A 24,882-nucleotide genomic window follows, 5' to 3' on the forward strand; every position below is an offset into this window, starting at 1 on the left:
GTTTTAAAAGGAAATTTTGGAACGTTTGGGGCATTTTTATGGGAATTCTTGTAGGGTTTTTGAAAAGAAATTTTATGATTTTGGGCGGTTTTGAAAGGCAAATTCTGGGATTTTTCAGGGAATTTTTGGGGGGGGATTTTTTGAGGAATTTTTTTACGCCCTTCACGGCTAGGCGCATGCGCACAGCGGTCTCGGTCAGGCCACGCCCCCTTTCCCGTCAGGCCGCGCGCGCGGGCGGGAGCAGCGGGAACGGAACCGGAAGCGGCCTCAGGAGCCCTCAGGGGCTCCGGGAGCCACTTAAAGCTCCCCGGGACCCCCAAAACCTTCCCGGGGACCCCGAATTTCTCCTCGGGTCCATTAAAACATTCCCGGGGTCCTCAAAAATCTACCCGGGACCCCTAAAACCTTCCAGGGATCCCCAGAAACCTCCCTGACAGCCGCTCGGGGCCTCGCCTGGACCCCCTCAGGAGCCTCCGGGACCCCCTCAGGACCCTCCGGTACCCCCGGGATCCTCTCCGCGACCCCCTCAGGAACCCCCGGGACCCTCGGGATCCTCTCCGGGACTCTCCGGGAGCCCTTCAGAAACCTCCGGTGCCCCCTCAGGAACCTCCGGGACCCCCTCAAGACCCTCAGAAACCTCCCGGGACCCCCTCAAGACCTCCGGGACTCCCTCAGGAGCATCCGGGACCCTCTCGAGTCTCCCCGGTTTCCCCTCACGACCCTCTGGGATCCCCTCAGGGCCCTCCGGGACTCTTCAAGACCCTCCGGGAGCCCCTCAAGATCCTCCGGAACCCCCTCAAGACGCTCCGGGAGCCCCTAAGGACCCTCCAGACCGTCCCCGGGAGCCGCTCGGGGCCCGGAGCAGCCCCGGTGCCGGTGCCGCCATGTCGGACTCCGGGCAGAGCCCCGCCCCCGGCGCGCGGCGCCGCTGCTGGAACCGAGAGAAGGAACCGGAGGGAGGCGGAGAGAGGAGGGTGGGCGGGGCTAAGGGGGTGGGGCTTGGGAATGATTGACAGCGGTTGTGTGGGGAGTGGGGCGTGGTTTCTGAATGATTGAGAGTGGTTTGGGGTTGATTGACAGCGGCTGTGTAAGTGAGGCGGGGCTTGGGAATGATTGACAGCAGCTCTGTGGGGAGTAGGGCGGGGCTTGGGTTTGAGTGACAGCAGCTGTGTGGGGGCAGGATGAAGAATTGATTGACACTTCTTGTGGTTGATTGACAGCAGCTGCATGGGGTGTGGATTATGGAGAGGGCGGGACTTAGAAATTATTGACAACAGTGCAGGGTGGGGTGTGGCTTAGGAATGATTGACAGAAGATGAATGGGGTGGGGCGTGGCTTTGATGGGTGTGGCACACAGTAGGAGTGGCCTAGAGTCTTATAATGAACAATGAGAGGTTGGACAGGGGGCGTGGCTACACCTGGGTGGGCGTGACTGTCTGTGGGTGTAGTGAGTGTGGCCTAACTGACCTTGCCCCGCCCACAGGAGATGGGGGAGGAGCCAGCGGGGACCCTACAGAAGACGCCAATCATCCTGGCCAAGCCCCCTGCAGAACGGGTGAGTATGAGGGGCGTGGCTATCATCCAAGGGGGCGTGGTCACTCATAAAAGTGGGTGTGGCCCCTCCCATCTTGTGTAGCCACGCCCCATGACGTCATTTTCTATTTATACCCAGCAGCAGCCGCCTCCAGCCGCCCCAAAGGCGGGGCCAGCGCAAGCCCCGCCCCCTCCCGCGCCGGCCCCGCCCATCGTGCTGATGAAAGCGCGGGGGGAGGAGGGGCGGGGAGGGGGCGGAGCCTCGGCAGCACCAGGGGAGGGCCCACAGCAAGCCCCGCCCACCGAGAGGGAGGGGCCACGCCCCACCCAGCCTGTCTATCAACTGCACAGCCGGGGATTGGCCCCGCCCGCCGCGCTGGACCGTGAGTGGGTGGGGCTTAAATGGGGATGTGGGAGGAGCTAAAATGGGTGGGGTTTATTGAGTGGGCGGGGCTAAATTGAATGGATTGGGTGTGGAAAGGGGCGGGGAATGAAGGGGTGTGGTCAATTGAAGGTGTGGTTGTGGGTGGGGCTAAAAGGGAGCATTTGAGGGGAGTGGATGAAGGTGGGTGTGGTTTGGGGTGGGCGTGGCCAATGTGATGGTGGGCGTGGTTATGGGTGTATTAGATTGTTGTGGGCGGGGTTAAAGGATAAGACTCAAGGGGATTGGGTAGACAAAATGGGCGTGGTTTGGCTTGGGGGCTTGGCCAAGACTGGGTGTGGTAATTGGGGTGTGGCCATTTTGTGGGCGGGGCTAAAGGATGAGAGTCAATGGCATTCTTTGGTCAAAAGGGGCGTGGTTTGGGCTGTGGGCGTGGCCAGTTTTGAGTGTGGTCCCTGTGAGCATGGCCAACCCCAAATCTCAATTCAATTACAACACCAGAACGTGAAAAGTTTATTAGTGGATGTCGCCGGTTTTATGCAAATTACTACATTAGGGGCGGGGTTTTTTGCTTGGTGGGCGTGTCGCTAAGTGGGCGTGTCCCCCCTTGGCCCCTCCCCCAGCTGCCCAGGCCCAGGCCCGGCTGGCGGCGCCCGAGAAGATGAAAAGCAGCATCAAACTGGTGGACGAGCAAATGAACTGGTGCGACAGCGCCCTCGAGGTGGGCGGGGCTTGAACAGGGGTGGGCGGGGCTTCAAAGGGGCGGGGCCAGGACCCTCACAGTGACTCCCAGTATGGGCTGTGGGTGGGGTTTAGTGTGGTGGGCGTGGCTTGGGAAGCTCCCAGTAACTCCCAGTATGGGCTGGGGGCGGGGCCAGGACTCTCTGAGTGACTCCCAGTATGGGCTGGGGGCGGGGCTTAGTGTGGTGGGCGTGGCTTGGGACCCTCCTAGTGACTTCTAGTATGGGCTGGGGGCGGGGCTTAGTGTGGTGGGCGGGGCCAGGACTCTCTGAGTGACTCCCAGTATGGGCTGGGGGCGGAGCTTAGTGTGGTGGGCGTGGCTTGGGACCCTCCTAGTGACTCGCAGTTCATACTGGATGTGCTGGGGGCGGGGTTTAGTGTGGTGGGCGTGGCTTGGGAAGCTCCCAGTAACTCCCAGTATGGGCTGTGGGTGGGGTTTAGTGTGGTGGGCAGGGCCAGGACTCTGAGTGACTCCCAGTATGGGCTGGGGGCGGGGCTTTGTGTGGTGGGCGTGGCTTGGGAAGCTCCCAGTAACTCCCAGTATGGGCTGTGGGTGGGGTTTAGTGTGGTGGGCGGGGCCAGGACTCTCTGAGTGACTCCCAGTATGGGCTGGGGGCGGGGCTTAGTGTGGTGGGCGTGACTTGGGAACAACCTAATAACTCCCAGTATGGGCTGGGGGTGGAGTTTAGCGTGGTGGGCGGGGCCAGGACTCTGAGTGACTCCCAGTATGGGCTGGGGGCGGGGCTTAGTGTGGTGGGCGGGGCCAGGACTCTCAGAGTGACTCCCAGTATGGGCTGGGGGTGGGGTTTAGTGTGGTGGGCGTGGCTTGGGAAGCTCCCAGTAACTCCCAGTATTGGCTGGGGGTGGGGTTTAGTGTGGTGGGCGTGGCTTGGGAACAACTCAATAACTCCCAGTATTGGCTGGGGGCGGGGTTTAGTGGGGTGGGCGTGGCTTGGGAACAACCCAGTAACTCCCAGTATGGGCTGGAGGCGGGGTTTAGTGTGGTGGGCGTGGCTTGGGAACAACTCAATAACTCCCAGTATTGGCTGGGGGCGGGGTTTAGTGTGGTGGGCGGGACCAGAACTCTCTGAGTGACTCCAGTATGGGCTGGGGGCGGGGCTTAGTGTGGTGGGCGTGGCTTGGGACCCTTCTAGTGACTCCTAATTCATACTGGATGTGCTGGGGGCGGGGTTTAGCTGGGTGGGCGTGGCCATGGGCGGGGTCAGGGCCCTCCCAGTGACTCCCAGTTCCTACAGGAACAGACTGATGTGCTGGGGGCGGGGCTTAGCGAGCTGGGGGCGGGGTTTAGCAGGCTGGGGGTGGGGTTTAGTGGGGTGGGCATGGCCAGGGCAGGGTGGGCGTGGCCGGGGGCGTGTCCAGGCCCCTCCCAGTGACTCCCAGTCCATCCCAGTTCCCACTGGAGCAGACGGACATGCGGGGGGCGGGGTTTAGCGGCATGGGGGCGGGGTTTATCAGGGTGGGCGTGGCCGGGGGCGTGTCCAGGCCCCTCCCAGTGACTCCCAGTTTGTCCCAGTTCCTGCTGGAGCAGACGGACGTGCTGGTGGTGGGAGCGCTGGGGCTGCAGGGAACCGGGAAATCCACGGTGATGTCACTGCTGGCCGGGAACCAGCCCGAGGAGGACCCGCGGTACTGGTTTATACTGGGAGGGACTGGGAGAGGGTTAATGGGGGATTTGGGGTTACTGGTTTGTACTGGGAGGGACTGGGAAAGGGTTAATGGGGGGTTTGGGGTTACTGGTTTATACTGGGAGGGACTGGGATGGATTGGGATCAAACTGGGATAAACTGGGAGGGACTGGGAAAGGGTTAATGGGGGATTTGGGGTCACTGGTTTGTACTGGGAGGGACTGGGAAAGGGTTAATGGGAGGTTTGGGGTTACTGGTTTGTACTGGGATGGAGTTTGGGGTTACTGGTTTATACTGGGAGGGACTGGGAAAGGGTTAATGGGGGATTTGGGGTTACTGGTTTGTACTGGGAGGAACTGGGATAAACTGGGAGGGACTGGGAAAGGGTTAATGGGGGATTTGGGGTTACTGGTTTGTACTGGGATGGAGTTTGGGGTTACTGGTTTATACTGGGAGGGACTGGGAAAGGGTTAATGGGGGATTTGGGGTTACTGGTTTATACTGGGATGGACTGGGAGGGGTTTATACTGGTCCATACTGGTTTATATTGGTCCATACTGGTTTATACTGGTCCATACTGGTCCATACTGGTTTATATTGGTCCATACTGGTTTTTACTGGTTTGTACTGGTTTATACTGGTTTTTACTGGTTCTCAGCTCCTTCGTGTTCCGGCCGCAGCCGCCGGAGCTCCGCGAGAGGGGCGGGGCCCAGACCGGGGGCATCGACCTGTTCATCACCCAGGAGCGCGTCCTGTTCTTGGACACGCAGGTAATTAACGCTAATTAATGCTAATTAACATTAATTACCCCTATTTACCCTTTACCGGTCTGTAATCGGTTGTTATCTGGATTTTATTGCTTTTAATTAACATTAATACTTTTGTAAATATTGATTATTAGTCCAAAAATTAGCTTAACAGTTAATTAATTTGGGTTAATTAAGTTTAATTATTGAGGTAATAATAATAATTAGATTGAAAATAGCTTAATTGCAAATCATTAGTTTTAATTAGTTGGTTAATAGCATTAATTACTAATAACTAATAATTGACAATAACAACTAATAATTGAAAATAATTAATAACTAATAATAACAACAAAAAATTAATCATAATTAATAACTACACCAAAAAGTAATTTAGTTGTGCTTTATTAACTTTAGTAGGTTAATTAATAGGGTTAATTAGTCCAAAAGTAGCTTGAAAGTACCTTAATTGCTCTTAATTAACTCTAATTAGTTTATGGTTATTATTGAAAGTACCTTAATTGCTCTTAATTCACTCTAATTAGTTTATGGTTATTATTGAATATATGAAAAACGCTTTAATAGTGGTTAATTAGCTTTGTTTATTCCATAATTGGTGTTGATTTAAGGACTTAATTAATTATTTTAATTGCCATAATTAGCCCAGCTTTAATCACCTCAGTTACTGTAATTTCTCCGATTAACGTACCCTAATTATCATAATTATCCCAATTACCATAATTACTCCAATTACCATAATCACCCCAATTACCTTCATCACCCCACCCCCCTCATTAACCCTTTTCCCACCCCCTTATTACCATATTTGGAGATGTGGGCGTGGCCTCACTGACCCACAAATCTTGGCCACGCCCCCAGCCCATCTCAAGCCCCGCCCACCTGAATCACATGGGCGTGGCCTCATTGATCCAAGCCCGTTGGCCACGCCCCCAGCCCATCCTAAGCCACGCCCAGCTGGCTCATGTGGGCGTGGCCTCACCGACCCAAACCCCTCTTGGCCACGCCCCCAGCCCATCCTAAGCCCCGCCCACCTGGATCACCTGATCAACAACGACCGGAAGCTCCCGCCCGAGTTCGCGCTGCCCCACGCCTACGTGGAAACCCAGGTAAATGAGGGGTTAATTATGCTAATGAGGGGTTAATTATGCTAAGGAGGGGTTGGTCATGCTGGGGAGGTGGCGGTTATGCTGATTTATGCTAATTTATGCTAATTTATGCAAATGCAGTCGCTGCAGATCGCTGCTTTCCTGTTCACCGTGTGCCACGTGGTGCTGCTGGTGCAGGATTGGTTCACTGACCTGGGGCTCTACAGGTGAGGGAAAACGGCACAAAATGACCCAAAAATCACCCAAAAATCACCCAAAAAATGGCACAAAATGTGGATTAAAAATGTTTGGGAGATTACCTGGGAATGACCCAAAAATTATCCCAAAATTACCTGAAAATGAGCCAAAAAATGACAGAAAAGTGACCCAGAAAATGGCCTGAAAGTGGCACAAAATGATCCAAAAAATGACACAAAATGAACCAAAAATGATCACAAAAATTGACGTAAAAAATGGTAAAAAAATGACACAAATTGACCCCAAAATGAATCAAAAATGGCCACAAAAGTGACGCAAAATTACCCCAAAAATGACCCAAAAAATGACACAAAAAATGACACAAAAGTGACACAAAAGTGACACAAAAATGACCCCAAAAGTGACACAAAAATGATCTCAAAACTGGCTTGAAAGTGACTCAAAACTTACCTAAAAAATTACATAAAAGTGACCCCAAAGTGAATCAAAAATGGCCACAAAAATGACACAAAATTGCCCCAAAAGTGACCCAAAAAATGACCCAAATGTGGCCTAAAAATGACCCAAAAGTGACACAAAAGTGGCACAAAATGACCCAAAAATCACCCAAAAAATGGCACAAAATGTGGATTAAAAATGTTTGGGAGATTACCTGGGAATGACCCAAAAATTATCCCAAAATTACCTGAAAATGAGCCAAAAAATGACAGAAAAGTGACCCAGAAAATGGCCTGAAAGTGGCACAAAATGATCCAAAAAATGACACAAAATGAACCAAAAATGATCACAAAAATTGACATAAAAAATGGTAAAAAAATGACACAAATTGACCCCAAAATGAATCAAAAATGGCACAAAATAACCCCAAAAGTGACCCAAAAAATGACCCAAATGTGGCCTAAAAATGACCCAAAAGTGACACAAAAGTGACACAAAATGAACCAAAAATGATCACAAAAATTACCCAAAAATTGACACAAATTGACCCCAAAATGAATCAAAAATGGCACAAAAAATGACGCAAAATTACTCCAAAAGAGACCCAAAAAATGACCCAAAAAATGACATAAAAGTGACCCCAAAATGGATCAAAAATGGCCACAAAAATGACACAAAATTGCCCCAAAAATTACCCAAAAAATGACAGAAATTCACCCTAAAATGAATCAAAAATGGCCACAAAAATGACACAAAATTGCCCCAAAAATTACCCAAAAAATGACACAAATTGACCCCAAAATGAATCAAAAATTACCCAAAAAATGACACAAAAATGACTCCAAAATGAATCAAAAATGACACAAAAATTACCCCAAAAGTGACCCAAAAAATGACACAAATTGACCCCAAAATGAATCAAAAATTGCCCAAAAAATGGCACAAAAGTGACACAAAAATGATCTCAAAACTGGCTTGAAAGTGACTCAAAAAATGACACAAATTGACCCCAAAATGAATCAAAAATTACCCAAAAAATGACACAAAAATTACCCCAAAAGTGACCCAAAAAATGACACAAATTGACCCCAAAATGAATCAAAAATGGCCACAAAAATGACACAAAATTGCCCCAAAAGTGACCCAAAAATGACACAAAAGTGACCCCAAAATGCTCTGAAAAAGACCCAAAAATTACTCAAAAAATGCCCCAAACCCCCCAATAGGTGCCCCATTAATAACCCCATTAATTACCTCATTAATTACCTCATTAATTAACAAATTGCCCCAGGTTCCTGCAGACGGCCGAGATGGTGAAGCCGCCGACGCCGTCCCCGAGCCACGACTCGAGCGGGGCCGGGCCCGAGGAGCCCTCGGAGTATTACCCGCACCTGGGTGAGTAATTAATTAATTGTAATTAATTAATTTATGGGTAATTAGTGTAGAGGTTCTTGGCGTGAAGTGCTACCAAAAAATTCCCATAAAATTCCCACAAAAATTCCCCTAAAATTTGATTTTATGGGAGCCTGACCCATACCTGGATGAGGGATTCGTTAATTGTAATTAATTAATTTAGGGGTAATTAATGCCTAGGTCCTTGGCATAAAGTGCTCCCAAAAAATTGCCACAAAATTCCCACAAAAATCCCACAAAATTCTCCCAAAATTTCTCCCAAAATTCCCCAAAAATTCCCTCAAAATTCTTCCAAAATTCCCCCAAAATTCCCTCAAAATTCTCCCAAAATTCCCAAAAAATTCCCTCAAAATTCCCCAAAAATTCCCCAAAAATTTCTCAAAAATTCCCCAAAAATTCTCTCAAAATTCCCCAAAAATTCCCCAAAAATTCCCCAAAATTCCCCCAAAAATTCCCTCAAAATTCCTCCAAAATTTCCACAAAAATTTCCACAAAAATTCCCTCAAAATTCCCCCAAAATTCCCCCAAAATTCCCCAAAAAATTTGCCCAAAATTTCCGCCAAAATTCTTCCAAAATTCCCCCAAAATTCCCCCAAAAATTCCCACAAAAGTCTCTCAAAAATTCCCCCAAATTTTCCCTCAAAATTCGTCCAAAAGTTTTCCAAAAATTCTCCCAAAATTCCCCCAAAATTCTCCCAAAAATTCCCCTAAAATTTGATTTTATGGGTCCTGACCCACACCTGGGTGAGAGAATTAATTAATTTATAGATAATTTAACTAAAGAGAATTAATTTATGGATAATTAACAAGTTAGTCCTGACCCAGGTGTGCCCAAATTCCCAATTTTCCTTCCAAAAACCCCAAATTTTCACCCAATTTTCCCCAAATTTTCACTGATTTTTCCTCAAATTTTCACCAATTCTCCCCAAATTTTCGCTGTCCAGGTGTCCCCAGATTCTCCAATTTCCACCAATTTTCCCCCAATTTTTCCCCATTTTTGGGTGATTTTTTCCCCATTTTCTCCCCCAAAATCTCCATTTTTCACCCGATTTTCCCCAAATTTTCACCGATTTTCCCCAAATTTTCACCAATTCTCCCCAAATTTTCGCTGCCCAGGTGTCCCCAGATTCTCCAATTTTCCCCAATTTTTAACCCAATTTTTCCCAATTTTTGGGTGATTTTTTTCCCCATTTTCTCCCCAAAATCTCCATTTTTCACCCGATTTTCCTCAAATTTTCACCGATTTTCCCCAAATTTTCACCGATTTTTCCCAAATTTTCACCGATTTTCCCCAAATTTTCGCCCTCCAGCTGTGCCCAGCTGTGCCATTAACCTGTTAACCCTTTCCTCCCCGCAGTGTTCGTGCAGACCCGCGCTCCCCCCGAGTGTTTCTGCCCCCCAAAATCTCCATTTTTCACCCGATTTTCCTCAAATTTTCACCGATTTTTCCCAAATTTTCACCGATTTTCCCCAAATTTTCGCTGCCCAGGTGTCCCCAGATTCTCCAATTTTCTCCAATTTTTCACCCAATTTTTGGGTGATTTTTTTCCCCATTTTCTCCCCCAAAATCTCCATTTTTCGCCCGATTTTCCTCAAATTTTCACCGATTTTCCCCAAATTTTCACCCAATTTTCCCCAAATTTTCACCAATTCTCCCCAAATTTTCGCAGCCCAGGTGTCCCCAGATTCTCCAATTTCCACCAATTTTTCCCCCAATTTTTGGGTGATTTTTTTCCCATTTTTTCCCCCAAAATCTCCATTTTTCACCCGATTTTTCCCCCAAATTTTTACCCATTTTCCCCAAATTTTCACTGATTTTCCCCAAATTTTCGCTGTCCAGGTGTCCCCAGATTCTCCAATTTTCCCCAATTTTTCACCCAATTTTCCCCATTTTTGGGTGATTTTTTCCCCATTTTCTCCCCCAAAATCTCCATTTTTCACCCGATTTTCCCCAAATTTTCACCGATTTTTCCCAAATTTTCACCGATTTTTCCCCAAATTTTCACCAATTCTCCCCAAATTTTCGCTGCCCAGGTGTCCCCAGATTCTCCAATTTCCACCAATTTTTCACCCAATTTTTGGGTGATTTTTTTCCCATTTTTTTCCCCCCAGGTGTCCCCAAAATCTCCATTTTTCACCCGATTTTCCTCAAATTTTCACCAATTTTCCCCAAATTTTCGCTGCCCAGGTGTCCCCAGATTCTCCAATTTCCACCAATTTTTCACCCAATTTTTCACCCAATTTTTCCCCATTTTTGGGTGATTTTTTCCCCATTTTCTCCCCCAAAATCTCCATTTTTCACCCGATTTTCCTCAAATTTTCACCGATTTTCCCCAAATTTTCACCGATTTTCCCCAAATTTTCCCCGATTTTCACCCTCCAGCTGTGCCAGCTGTGCCAGCTGTGCCATTAACCCCTTCCTGCCCGCAGTGTTCGTGCAGACCCGCGCTCCCCCCGAGTGTTTCTGCCCCCCAAAATCTCCATTTTTCACCCGATTTTCCTCAAATTTTCACTGATTTTCCCCCAAATTTTCGCTGCCCAGGTGTCCCCAGATTCTCCAATTTCCACCAATTTTTCACCCAATTTTCCCCAATTTTTCTCCCAATTTTTTCCCCCCCAAGGTGTCCCCAAAATCTCCATTTTTCACCCGATTTTCCTCAAATTTTCACCGATTTTCCCCAAATTTTCACCGATTTTCCCCAAATTTTCACCCTCCAGCTGTGCCAGCTGTGCCATTAACCATTAACCCCTTCCTGCCCGCAGTGTTCGTGCAGACCCGCGCTCCCCCCGAGTGTTTCTGCCCCCCAAAATCTCCATTTTTCACCCGATTTTCCTCAAATTTTCACCGATTTTCCCCAAATTTTCGCTGCCCAGGTGTCCCCAGATTCTCCAATTTCCATCACTTTTTCACCCAATTTTTCACCCAATTTTTTCCCCAATTTTTCCCCATATTTTCCCCATTTTTGGGTGATTTTTTCCCCTCCAGGTGTCCCCAAAATCTCCATTTTTCACCCGATTTTCCTCAAATTTTCACCGATTTTCCCCAAATTTTCACCGATTTTTCCCAAATTTTCACCGATTTTCCCCAAATTTTCACCCCCCAGCTGTGCCATTAACCATTAACCCCTTCCTGCCCGCAGTGTTCGTGCAGACCCGCGCTCCCCCCGAGTGTTTCTGCCCCCCAAAATCTCCATTTTTCACCCGATTTTCCTCAAATTTTCACCGATTTTTCCCAAATTTTCACCGATTTTCCCCAAATTTTCGCCCTCCAGCTGTGCCCAGCTGTGCCATTAACCCATTAACCCTTTAATCCCCATAATTTTTGCTCAAACCCTCGCTCCCCCCGAGTGTTTCTGCCCCCCAAAATCTCCATTTTTCACCCGATTTTCCTCAAATTTTCACCGATTTTCCCCCAAATTTTCATCAATTTTTCCCCAAATTTTCACTGATTTTCGCCCTCCAGCTGTGCCCTTACCCCATTAACCCTTTCCTGCCCGCAGTGTTCGTGCAGACCCGCGCTCCCCCCGAGTGTTTTCTGCCCCCCAAAATCTCCATTTTCCACCCGATTTTCCTCAAATTTTCACCGATTCTCCCCAAATTTTCACTGTCCAGGTGTGCCCAGATTCTCCAATTTCCACCAATTTTTCACTCAATTTTTCACCCAATTTTCCCCAATTTTCCCCATTTTTGGGTGATTTTTTACCCCCCCAGGCATCCCCAAAATCTCCATTTTTCACCCGATTTTCCTCAAATTTTCACCAATTCTCCCCAAATTTTCGCTGCCCAGGTGTCCCCAGATTCTCCAATTTCCACCAATTTTTCACCCAATTTTCCCCAATTTTTCACCCAATTTTTCACCCAATTTTCCCCATTTTTGGGTGACTTTTTCCCCATTTTTTTCCCCCCAGGCGTCCCCAAAATCTCCATTTTTCGCCCGATTTTCCCCAAATTTTCGCCCCTCCAGCTGTGCCAGCTGTGCCAGCTGTGCCATTAACCCATTAACCCTTTAATCCCATAATTTTTGCTCAAACCCTCGCTCCCCCCGAGTGTTTCTGCCCCCCAAAATCTCCATTTTTCACCCGATTTTCCTCAAATTTTCACCGATTTTTCCCAAATTTTCACCGATTTTCCCCAAATTTTCGCCCTCCAGCTGTGCCATTAACCATTAACCCTTTAATCCCCACAGTGTTCGTGCAGACCCGCGCTCCCCCCGAGTGCTTCTCCCCGCGCCGCCTGGCGCAGATGCAGCGCGTGCTCGGCCGCCTGATGGCGCACTCCAGGCTCAAATATCGGGGTGAGTTTGGGCAAAATCGGGAAAATTTGGGAATTTTGGGGGATTTTGGGGGATTTCGGGGGTCCCAGGTGGGTTTGGGGGGATTTGGGATGATTTTGAGGGGATTTAGGGGGAATTTTAGGTGAATTTTGGGCCGTTTTAGGCTGATTTTGGGGTGATTTTTAGGCTGATTTTGGGGTGAATTTGGGGCTGATTTTTGGGCTGATTTTGGGGTTTTTTTGGGGTGAATTTTGGGGTAATTTTGGGCTGATTTTTGTGCTGATTTTGGGGTGAATTTTGGGCTGATTTTGGGCTGATTTTGTGCTGATTTTGGGGTGAATTTTCGGTGAATTTTGGGCTGATTTTGAGGTGATTTTGGGGTGATTTTTAATCTGATTTTGTGCTGATTTTGGGGTGAATTTTGCCCCTTTTGGGGTGAATTTTGGGGTGATTTTGGGGTGAATTTTGGGCTGATTTTGGGGTGAATTTTGGGGTGATTTTTAGGCTAATTTTGGGGTGATTATGGGTTAATTTTGGGGTGAATTTGTGCTGATTTTGGGTTAATTTTGGGGTGAATTTTGCCCCTTTTGTGCTGATTTTGGGGTGAATTTTGGGGTGAATTTTGGGCTGAATTTTAGGGTTTTTTTGGGGTGAATTTTGGGCTGATTTTTGGGCTGAATTTTGGGTTTTTTGGGGTGATTTTTGTGCTGATTTTGGGGTGAATTTTGCCTATTTTGGGGTGAATTTTGGGCTGATTTTGAGGTGATTTTGGGGTGATTTTTGTCCCTTTTGGGGTGAATTTTAGGCCTATTTTGGGATGAATTTTGCCCCTTTTGGGGTGAATTTTGGGCTGATTTTGGGGTAATTTTGGGGTGAATTTTGCCCCTTTTGGAGTGAATTTTGGGTTCATTTTGAGGTTGTTTTCAGGGATATTTTGGGTTAATTTTGGGGTGAATTTTGAGGTGATTTTGGGGTAAATTTTGGCTGATTTTGGGGTGAATTTTAGGGATATTTTGGGGTGAATTTTGCCCATTTTGGGGTTTATTTTAGGCTGATTTCAGGGATATTTTGGGTGAGTTTTAGGCTGATTTTGGGTTAATTTTGGGGTGAGTTTTTCCCCTTTTGGGGTGAATTTTGGGCTGATTTTGGGGTGATTTTTAGGCTGATTTTGGGGTGATTTTGGGCTGATTTTGGGTTGATTTTGGGGTGAATTTTGGGCTGATTTTGTGCTGATTTTGGTTGATTTTGGGGTGAATTTTTCCCCTTTTGGGGTGATTTTTAGGCTGATTTTGGGTGAATTTTGGGGTGAATTTTGGGTGAATTTTGGGGTGAATTTTGCCCCTTTTGGGGTGATTTTTGGGCTGATTTTTGGTTGATTTTGGGGTGAATTTTGGGCTGATTTTGGGGTGATTTTGGGCTGATTTTGGGGTGATTTTTGTGCTGATTTTGGGGTGAATTTTGCCTATTTTGGGGTGATTTTTGGGCTGATTTTGGGGTGAATTTTGGGGTGATTTTTAGGCCAATTTTGGGTGAATTTTGGGGTGAATTTTGCCCCTTTTGTGCTGATTTTGGGGTGAATTTTGGGGTGAATTTGTGGGATTTTGGGGTGAATTTTGCCCACTTTGGGGTGAATTTTGGGCTAATTTTGGGGTGATTTTGGGGTTATTTTTGGGCTGATTTTGGGGTAGTTTTGGGGTGAATTTTGGGCTGAATTTGGGGTGAATTTTGGGTGAATTTTAGGGTGAATTTTTCCCCATTTTTGGGCTGATTTTGGGCTGATTTTGGGGTGAATTTTGGGGTTATTTTTACACTGATTTTGGGCTGATTTTGGGTTAATTTTGGGATGATTTGGGGCTGATTTTGGGGTGATTTTGGCTGAATTTCGGGGTGAATTTTGCCCCTTTTGTGGTGATTTTTAGGCTGATTTTGGGGTGAATTTTGGGGTGATTTTTGTTGATTTTGGGCTGAATTTGGGTGAATTTTGGAGTGAATTTTAGGCTGATTTTGGGGTGATTTTTGGGCTGATTTTGAGTGAATTTTGGGGTGAATTTGGGGCTGATTTTGAGGTGAATTTTGGGGTAAATTTGGGCTGATTTTGAGGTGATTTTGGGGTGAATTTTAGGGATATTTGGGGTGAATTTGGGCTGATTTTGGGGTGAATTTGGGTGAATTTTGGGGTGAATTTTGGGGTGATTTTTAGGCTGATTTTGGGGTGAATTTTGGGCTGATTTTGGGGTGAATTTTGTCCCTTTTGTGCTGATTTTGTGCTGATTTTTGGTTGATTTTGGGTGAATTTTGGGGTGAATTTTTCCCCTTTTGGGGTGAATTTTGGGGTGATTTTTAGGCCGATTTTGGGGTGATTTTTGGATCATTTTGGGTGAATTTTGGGCCCCTCCCAGGCTCGCTGTCCATGCGGGAGCTGCTCCCCGGTGCCCCCCCCGGGGCCGAGCCCGAGGTCAATCTGTTCCTGCTGCCCCCCCTGGAGGAGGAGCCCGAGGACGCCCTGCCCCGAGGTCAGACCAGTATAAACCAGTATAAACCAGTATAGACCATTATAGACCAGTATAGACCAGTATAAACCAGTACAGAGCCCTGGGGATGCTCCCACTGCCCCCCCTGGAGGAGGAGCCCGAGGACGCCCTGCCCCGAGGTCAGACCAGTACAAACCAGTATAAACCAGTATAGGTCATTATAAACCATTATAGACCAGTATAGACCAGTATAAACCAGTACAGAGCCCTGGGGATGCTCCCACTGCCCCCCCTGGAGGAGGAGCCCGAGGACGCCCTGCCCCCAGTACAAACCAGTATAAACCAGTATGGACCAGGATAAACCAGTATAGATCATTACACACCATTAGAAATCATTATAAACCAGTATAGACCGATATAAACCAGTATAGACCATTATAAACCAGTATAAACCAGTATAGATCATTACACACCATTAGGAATCATTATAAACCAGTATAGACTAGTACAAACCAGTATAAACCAGTACAGATCTTTACACACCATTAGAAATCATTATAAACCAGTATAGGCCGATATAAACCAGTATAAACCAGTATAGACCGATATAAACCAGTATAAACCAGTACAGACCATTATAAACCAGTACAGAACAGTATGGACCAGTATAGATCATTATAGACCATTGGAAATTATTATAAACCAGTATAAACCAGTATGGACCAGTATAAACCATTATAAACCATTATGAACCAGTATAAACCAGTATAAATCAGTATAAACCAGTATAAACCAGTATAAACCAGTATAAACCAGTATAAACCAATATAAATCAGTATAAACCAGTATAAACCAGTATAAACCAGTATAAACCAGTATAAACCAGTATAAACCATTATACAGTTCTTTAAATCATTGCACACCAGTATAGACCAGTATAAACCAGTATAGACTAATATAAATCATTATAAACCAGTATGGGTCAGTATGGACCAGTATAGACCAGTACAAACCATTAAAAACCATTAAAAATTGTTACAAACTGGTGTAAATCATTATAAACCAGTATGGACCAGTATAAACCAGTATAAACCAGTATAAACCAGTATGGGCCAGTATAAACCAGTATAAATCATTATAAATCAGTATAAAACAGTATAAACCAGTATAACCATTAAAAATCACTAAAACCAGTACAAACCAGTACAAACCAGTATAAACCAGTATAAACCAGTAAGATGTGCATGCCCACAGGTGGGGGAGGGGCGCTCCTCCCGTCGGGATGAACCCACCCCAGTATAAACCAGTATAAACCAGTATAAACCAGTATAACCATTAAAAACCATTAAAAACCATTGAAATGAATGCAAACCAGTACAAACCAGTACAAACCAGTACAAACCAGTAAGATGTGCATTCCCAGAGGTGGGGGAGGGGCGCTCTTCCCATGGGGGTGAACCCACCCCAGTATAAACCAGTATAAACCAGTACAACCATTAAAAACCATTAAAAACCATTGAAATGAATACAAACCAGTACAAACCAGTACAAACCAGTACAAATCCCATCCCGCAGGTGGGGGAGGGGCGCTCATCCCATCGGGGGGTGTCAGGGGTGAACCCACCCCAGTATAAACCAGTATAAACCAGTATAAACCATTATAACCCATTATAACCCATTATAACTATTATAACCGTTATAATCCATTGTAACCAATACAAACCAGTACAAACCAGTACAAACCAGTACAAATCCCATCCCACAGGTGGGGGAGGGGCGCTGTTCCCCGCCCTGCCCCCATTCCGGGGTCGGGGGGGGCTCCTGGCCCACTATAAACCAGTATAAACCAGTATAACCCATTATAACCCATTATAACCATTATAACCAATACAAACCAGTACAAACCAGTAAGATGTGCGTTCCCAGAGGTGGGGGAGGGGCGCTCATCCCGTTGGGGGGTGTCAGGGATGAACCCATCCCAGTATAAACCAGTATAAACCAGTATAACCCATTATAACCCATTATAACCCGTTCTAACCACTATAACCAATACAAACCAGTACAAACCAGTACAAACCAGTACAAATCCCATCCCGCAGGTGGGGGAGGGGCGCTGTTCCCCGCCCTGCCCCCATTCCGGGGTCGGGGGGGGCTCGGGGGGCTCCTGGCCCAGTATAAACCAGTATAACCCAGTATAACCCATTATAACCCATTATAACCCATTATAACCCATTATAACCATTATAACCCATTATAACCATTATAACCAATACAAACCAGTACAAACCAGTACAAACCAGTAAGATGTGCGTTCCCGCAGGTGGGGGAGGGGCGCTGTTCCCAGCCCTCCCCCCATTCCGGGGTCGGGGGGGGGCTCGGGGGGGGCTCCTGGCCCAGTATAAACCAGTATAACCCAGTATAAACCAGTATAACCCAGTATAACCCATTATAACCCATTATAACCCATTCTAACCCATTATAACCATTATAACCCATTATAACCAATACAAACCAGTGCAAACCAGTATAAACCAGTACAAACCAGTAAGATGTGCGTTCCCACAGGTGGGGGAGGGGCGCTGTTCCCCGCCCTGCCCCCATTCCGGGGTCGGGGGGGGCTCGGGGGGCTCCTGGCCCGGCTCAGGGGTCGGGTCCTGGCAGCTGCACGTTCCCAGTTATCGCACAGCCTGCTGACCGAGAGGAACTGGTGAGACTGGGAGGGACTGGGATGGACTGGGATGGACTGGGAGGGCACTGGGAGGGACTGGGATATACTGGGAGGGGACTGGGATGGACTGGGAGGGGATTTGGGGGCACTGGTTTATACTGGGAGGGACTGGGATGGACTGGGAGGGGATTGGGGGGCACTGGTTTATACTGGGAGGGACTGGGATAAACTGGGAGAGACTGGGAGGTGATTGGGGCAGACTGGGATAAACTGGGAAAGGGTTAAAGTGGAATTCAGGGTTACTGGTTTATACTGGGAGGGACTGGGAAAGGGTTAAAGGGGGGTTTGGGGTTACTGGTTTATACTGGGAGGGACTGGGAAAGGGTTAAAGGGGGGGTTTGGGGTTACTGGTTTGTACTGGGAGGGGACTGGGGGCACTGGTTTACACTGGGAGGGACTGGGATAAACTGGGAGGGACTGGGAAAGGGTTAAAGTGGGATTCGGGGTTACTGGTTTGTACTGGGAGGGGATTGGGGGGCACTGGTTTATACTGGGAGGGCACTGGGAGGGACTGGGAGGGGACTGGGGGGCACTGGTTTATACTGGGAGGGCACTGGGAGGGACTGGAATATACTGGGATATACTGGGATATACTGGGACATACTGGGATGTACTGGGAGGGGATTGGGGGCACTGGTTTATACTGGGAGGGCACTGGGAGGGGACTGGGATGGACTGGGAGGGACTGGGATATACTGGGATATACTGGGATATACTGGGATATACTGGGAGGGGACTGGGAGGGACTGGGATAAACTGGGAGGGGATTGGGGGGCACTGGTTTATACTGGGAGGGACTGGGATAAACTGGGAGGGGGTTTGGGGGCACTGGTTTATACTGGGAGGGGCTGGGGAAGGGTTAAAGGGGGGTTTGGGGTTACTGGTTTGGACTGGGATGGAGTTTGGAGTCACTGGTTTATACTGGGAGGGACTGGGAGGGCGCTGCAGTTCCCAAAGCCGCCACCAGGGGGAGCTGTGAGTGCATTGAGGGAGACTGGGAGGGACTGGGATGGACTGGGATGTACTGGGAGGGACTGGGAGGGACGGGAACTGGGAGGGGATTGGGGGATACTGGTGTATACTGGGAGGGCACTGTGGGGAGGGGGACTGGGATAAACTGGGATATACTGGGAGGGACTGGGAAAGGGTTAAAGGGGGATTGGGGGTTACTGGTTTGTACTGGGAGGGGATTGGGGGGCACTGGGATAAACTGGGAGGGACTGGGAAAGGGTTAAAGGGGTTACTGGGTTATACTGGGAGGGACTGGGAGGGGATTGGGATATACTGGGAGGGGGTTTGGGGGCACTGGTTTATACTGGGAGGGACTGGGATAAACTGGGAGGGACTGGGATGGGATTGGGGGGGATTGGGAGGAACTGGGAGAGGGTAAAAGGGAGATTTGGGGTTACTGGTTTGTACTGGGAGGGGGTTTGGGGCCACTGGTTTATACTGGGAGGGAACTGGGAGGGCATTTCTTAACCCATACTGGTCCAAACTGGTCCATACTGGTCCAAACTGGTCCGTACTGGTTTCTGCAGGTTCCATTACGCCGCTCGCATCTGGGATGGGGTGAAGAAATCCTCAGCCCTGGCCGAGTACGGCCGCTTACTGGGCTGAACTGGGAGCACTGGGAAGCTCCCCCTTGCGCCAATAAACCGCCAAAACCACCTCGTCTCGCTCTTAATTAACGCCACATCTTAATTAGTTAATTACCTAAAGCTTTATTAGGCGTAATTAACCTCACGGAGGTTTAATTATCGTCGTTCCGCCCCTTTCCCCTCACGGCTTCCCGCGCTTGGAAAAGGGCGGGAAACCCCCTCACGTGACCATAGAGGCGGGAGGACTAGTGGGGTAGAGCGGCTCCGCGCGCATGCGCAGAAGCGCCGGGAGGACTGCGGGGAAGCCATAGAGTTGGGGGTGTGTTGGACAGAGCGTCTCCTCCGTGAGGGAGCTCGGAGGCGGCTTCCGGTGGAGCTCTGAGGGGGCTTCCGGTGGCGCCGTGAGGGGAGGGAGGCGGCGATGGCGGAGATTCCGTTCACGCGGGTGGTGTCGGTGACCAGCGCGGATCCGGTGGGTTCAGGGAGGTTCGGTGGGAACGGGAGGAAGTCCCGGTACCGGGAGGAGGTTCCGCTCCCGGTCCCGCGGGTTTGGGGTCGTTGTTGAGGCTCCGGTGCGTCCGCAGCGTCACCCGGCGGAGAATCTGCTGAGGCCCGACGATGGCGGGAAATGGAGAGGAGCGACGGCGGGGGAGAAACAGCTGAGTGTGGTGCTGGAGGTGGGACTGGGATAAACTGGGAGGGACTGGGAAAGGGCAATAGTGGGATTTGGAGTTACTGGTTTATACTGGGAGGGACTGGGATAGACTGGGAGGGGACTGAGGGGCACTGGGGTAAACTGGGATGGACTGGGAGGGAATTGGAGAGGATTGGGAGGGGATTGAGGGAACTGGGAGGAGCCGGGAGGGACTGCGAAAGGGTTAAAGGGGGATTTGGGGTTACTGGTTTATACTGGGAGATACTGGGATGTTATTTGGAGGTTACTGGGAATTTACTGGTTTGAACTGGTCGCAGCTGGGCGACACCAGGCCCATCCACTCCCTGCACATCGGCAACGACGGCGCCGCCTTCGTGGAGGTGCTGCTGGGCTGCTCTGCCGGGGGAGAGTTCCAGGTGAGACCTGGGGGCCACCTGGGCACACCTGGGGGTGGGAAAATGGGGCAAAACTGCGAAAATTTGGGGGAAATCGGTGAAAATTTGGAGGAAAAACGGTAAAAATTTGGGGAAAAATGGTGAAAATTTGAGAGTTTGGGGACACCTGGGCACACCTGAGCCTCACCTGTCCTTATCTCACCCTTATCTCACCCTTATCTCACCTGTCCCAGGTGCTGCTCCCCAGCTCAGCTCTGATGTCACCCAGCGAGAGCCGGGCGGGGGCGGGGCCAGGCCGGGTGCGGCTCTTTGGGCCTCAGTCATTGGTCAAACGCCCGGCCACGCCCACCGCGGCCACGCCCACGGCCAGGTACGACCGACTGCAGGTGGTGCTGAGCCAGCCCTACTGCCAGGTGAGCGCACCTGGGGGAGGGGTCAGGGGTCACCTGGGAGGGGTCAGGGGTCACCTGGGGGCAGGGTCAGGGGTCACCTGGGAGGGGTCAGGGGTCACGTGGGGGCGGGGTCAGGTCTCACCTGTCCATTCTCACCTGTTGGCCCCGCCCCCAGAGCCGCCCCTATGGCCTGGCGTTCATCAGAGCCTTCGCTGCCCCTGAGGAGGGTGAGGAACCGCCCCCGGCGCCGGTGAGTGACCAATGAGTGACCACTGAGTGACCACTGACCACTGAGTGACCACTGACCAATCACTGGCCAGAGACTGACCACTGACCATACTGACCAATCACTGACCACTGAGTGACCACTGACCAGAGACTGACCATTGACCAATCACTGACCAGAGACTGACCATACTGACCAATCTCTGACCACTGAGTGACCACTGACCAATCACTGACCACTGAGTGACCCCTGACCAATCACTGACCACTGAGTGACCACTGACCAGAGACTGACCATTGACCAATCACTGACCAGAGACTGACCATACTGACCAATCTCTGACCACTGAGTGACCACTGACCAATGAATGACCACTGAGTGACCACTGACCAATCACTGACCACTGAGTGACCACTGACCAATGAATCACCCTGAGTGACCAGTGACCAGTAAGTGACCACTGGCCAACGAGTGACCAATAAGTGACCAATGGCTGCTGAGTGACCAATGACCAATGAGTGACCACTGTGTGAGTGACCACTGAATGAGCAATCACTGACCGCTGAGTGACCACTGACTGTTGAGTGACCAAGTGACCGGTGACTTATGGGTGACCACTGAGTGACCAATGAGTGACCCATGGCCAATGAGTGACCACTGAGTGATTATTGACCACTGAGTGACCAGAGTGACCAGTGACCACTGAGTGACCAATGAGTGATTATTGACCACTGAGTGACCACTGAGTGACCACTGAGTGACCAATGAGTACTGAGTGACCGTTAACCAGTGAGTGACCACTGACCAGTGAGTGACCCCTGAGTGACCCCTGAGTGACCAGTGACCAACAACTGACCAACAACTGACCACTGACCACTGAGTGACCAATGGGTGGCCAATGAGTGACCACTGACTGTTGAGTGACCAAGTGACCGGTGACTTATGGGTGACCACTGAGTGACCAACGAGTAACCCATGGCCAATGAGTGACCACTGAGTGATTATTGACCACTGAGTGACCAGAGTGACCAATGACCAGTGACCAGTGAGTGACCACTGACCAGTGAGTGACCCCTGAATGACCAGTGACCAGTGACCACTGAGTGATTATTGACCACTGAGTGACCAGAATGACCAATGACCAGTGACCACTGAGTGACCAACGAGTAACCCATGGCCAATGAGTGACCACTGAGTGATTGTTGACCACTGAGTGACCACTGAGTGACCAATGACTACTGAGCGACCGTTAACCAGTGAGTGACCACTGACCAGTGAGTGACCCCTGAGTGACCCCTGAGTGACCAGTGACCAACAACTGACCAACAACTGACCACTGACCACTGAGTGACCAATGAGTGACCACTGAGTGATTATTGACCACTGAGTGACCAGAATGACCAATGACCAGTGACCACTGAGTGACCACTGAGTGACCACTGAGTGACCACTGACCACTGAGTGACCAATGAGTACTGAGTGACCGTTAACCAGTGAGTGACCACTGACCAGTGAGTGACCCCTAAGTGACCAGTGACCAACAACTGACCACTGACCACTGAGTGACCAATGAGTGACCACTGTGTGAGTGACCCCCGGCTCACCCCGTGCTGACCCCTGACCTTTGACCCCAGGTTCGCCGCCTGGGCGCGTTCACGCTGCGCGAGGAGGGGGAGGGGAGCCCCCACCGCCCCCCCGGGGCGCTGTTCTACCAACGCCCCTCCCCCACCGCAGGTGAGGCCACGCCCCCTTTAGCCCCTCCCTCGCCCATTGAAGCCCCTCCCCATCCCCAGTTAAGCTCCTCCCCCCTCACAGGCCCCGCCCAGCCCCCGCCTGGGCCCAGCTACGCTGCAGCCGCTCTGCAGGAGACGGAGAGGGATGGAAATGGACAGGTAAGGGAACCCCAAAATACACCTGGGGGACCCCAAAATACATCTGGGGGGCCCCAAATGCACCTGGGACACCCCAAATACACCTGGGGAACTCCAAACACATCTGGGGAACCCCAAATGCACCTGGGGAATCCCAAAATCACCCCAAAATACACCTGGGACACCCCAAATACACCTGGGGAACCCCAAAATACACCTGGGGGACCCCAAAATCACCCCAAAATACACCTGGGGAACCCCAAAATACACCTGGGGGACCCCAAAATCACCCCAAAATACACCTGGGGGACCCCAAAATCACCCCAAAATACACCTGGGGAGCCCAAAATACACCTGGGGGACCCCAAAATCACCCCAAAATACACCTGGGACACCCCAAATACACCTGGGGAACCCCAAAATACACCTGGGACACACCTGGGACACCCCAAAATACACCTGGGGGACCCCAAAATCACCCCAAAATACACCTGGGACACCCCAAATACACCTGGGGAACCCCAAATACACCTGGGGAACCCCAAAATCACCCCAAAATACACCTGGGGGACCCCAAAATCACCCCAAAATACACCTGGGGGACCCCAAAATCACCCCAAAATCCACCTGGGAAACCCCAAAATGCACCTGGGACCCCAAAATCCACCTGGGGAACCCCAAACACATCTGGGGAACCCCAAAATCACCCCAAAATACACCTGGGGGAGCCCAAAATCACCCCAAAATACACCTGGGAACCCCAAAATACACCTGGGGGACCCCAAAATACATCTGGGGGACCCCAAATACACCTGGGGAACCCCAAAATACACCTGGGGGACCCCAAAATACACCTGGGACACCCCAGATACACCTGGGGAACCCCAAAATACACCTGGGGAACCCCAAAATGCACCTGGGGAACCCCAAAATCACCCCAAAATACACCTGGGACACACCTGGTACACCTGGGGAACCCCAAATACACCTGGGGAACCCCAAAATACACCTGGGGGACCCCAAAATCACCCCAAAATACACCTGGGGAACCCCAAAATACACCTGGGACACCCCAAATATACCCCAAAATACATCTGGGGGGCCCCAAATGCACCTGGGACACCCCAAAATCACCCCAAAATACCCCTGGGACACCCCAAATACACCTGGGGAACCCCAAAATCACCCCAAAATACACCTGGGACACCCCAAATACACCTGGGGAACCCCAAAATACATCTGGGACACCCCAAACACACCTGGGGAACCCCAAATACATCGTGGGAACCCCAAAATCACCCCAAAATCACCCCAAAATACATCTGGGACACCCCAAAATACACCTGGGGAACCCCAAAATCACCCCAAAATACACCTGGGGATCCCCAAAATCACCCCAAATACACCTGGGACACCCCAGATACACCTGGGGGAACCCCAAAATCACCTCAAAATACACCTGGGACACCCCAAATACACCTGGGGAACCCCAAATACACCCCAAAATACACCTGGGGGAGCCCAAATGCACCTGGGGAACCCCAAAATACACCTGGGGGACCCCAAAATCACCCCAAAATACACCTGGGACACCCCAAAATCCCTCCTGGGACCCCCCAAAATCCATCTGGAACCTCCCAAATTTCACCTGGGACTCCCCAAAATTCCACTTGGGGACCCCCAAACCTCCCCAAACTCCATCTGGGACCCCCAAAACTCCCCAAAATCCCACCTGGGACCCCCAAAATCCATCTGGAACCTCCCAAATTTCACCTGAGACCCCAAAATTCACCTGAACCCCCCAAATTTCACCTGAAACCCCCCCAAAATTCCCTTTCTAACACCCCTTTTTTTTTTTTTTTTTTTTTTATTTTTTCTCCCCACAGCCCCCCAAGCGCCGCCTCCCCTCCCCCACCACCACCACCAACGGGACCCCCCAAAAAAAGCCCAAAATACCCCAAAAATCCCCCCCAAAAAAATCAGAAACCTCCACAAAAAATCCAGAAAACCCCAAAAAAACCTCAGGAACCTCCCAAAAAAATTCGGGAC

At 49.8% G+C, this 24,882-nt stretch overlaps 2 protein-coding genes across 5 annotated transcripts; both read left to right on the forward strand.

Moving 5' to 3' along the window:
* Positions 1-227: 227 nt before the first annotated feature.
* On the forward strand, positions 228-19,364 carry SMG9 (SMG9 nonsense mediated mRNA decay factor). 4 transcript variants are annotated; one of them, XM_064737992.1, is made up of 13 exons: positions 228-974; positions 1,484-1,555; positions 1,673-1,916; positions 2,539-2,636; positions 4,191-4,303; positions 4,961-5,072; positions 6,080-6,175; positions 6,296-6,381; positions 8,103-8,206; positions 12,411-12,518; positions 14,897-15,010; positions 17,534-17,675; positions 19,235-19,364. In XM_064737992.1, exons 1-13 carry the CDS (start codon positions 885-887, stop codon positions 19,311-19,313), a joined length of 1,458 nt encoding a protein of 485 aa, XP_064594062.1. In that variant the 5' UTR covers positions 228-884; the 3' UTR covers positions 19,314-19,364. The 4 variants fall into 4 exon arrangements, with proteins under 4 accessions (XP_064594062.1, XP_064594063.1, XP_064594064.1 ...); XM_064737993.1 differs by having other exon boundaries at positions 1,676-1,916; XM_064737994.1 differs by lacking the exons at positions 17,534-17,675; positions 19,235-19,364 and adding an exon at positions 17,068-17,171.
* Positions 19,365-19,649: 285 nt separating this feature from the next.
* On the forward strand, positions 19,650-24,876 carry LOC135461010 (DNA repair protein XRCC1-like; the record flags this gene model as incomplete). The annotated part of the gene is made up of 8 exons (XM_064737991.1): positions 19,650-19,766; positions 19,879-19,971; positions 20,267-20,365; positions 20,578-20,757; positions 20,912-20,986; positions 22,597-22,696; positions 22,778-22,854; positions 24,720-24,876. Coding segments are annotated over exons 1-8 (832 nt in total), but the record flags the coding sequence as incomplete, so codon positions are not given.
* Between the last annotated feature and the right edge of the window lie 6 nt (positions 24,877-24,882).

This window comes from Zonotrichia leucophrys, unplaced genomic scaffold (genome assembly GCF_028769735.1).
Source record: "Zonotrichia leucophrys gambelii isolate GWCS_2022_RI unplaced genomic scaffold, RI_Zleu_2.0 Scaffold_149_112214, whole genome shotgun sequence".
Taxonomy (NCBI): domain Eukaryota; kingdom Metazoa; phylum Chordata; class Aves; order Passeriformes; family Passerellidae; genus Zonotrichia; species Zonotrichia leucophrys.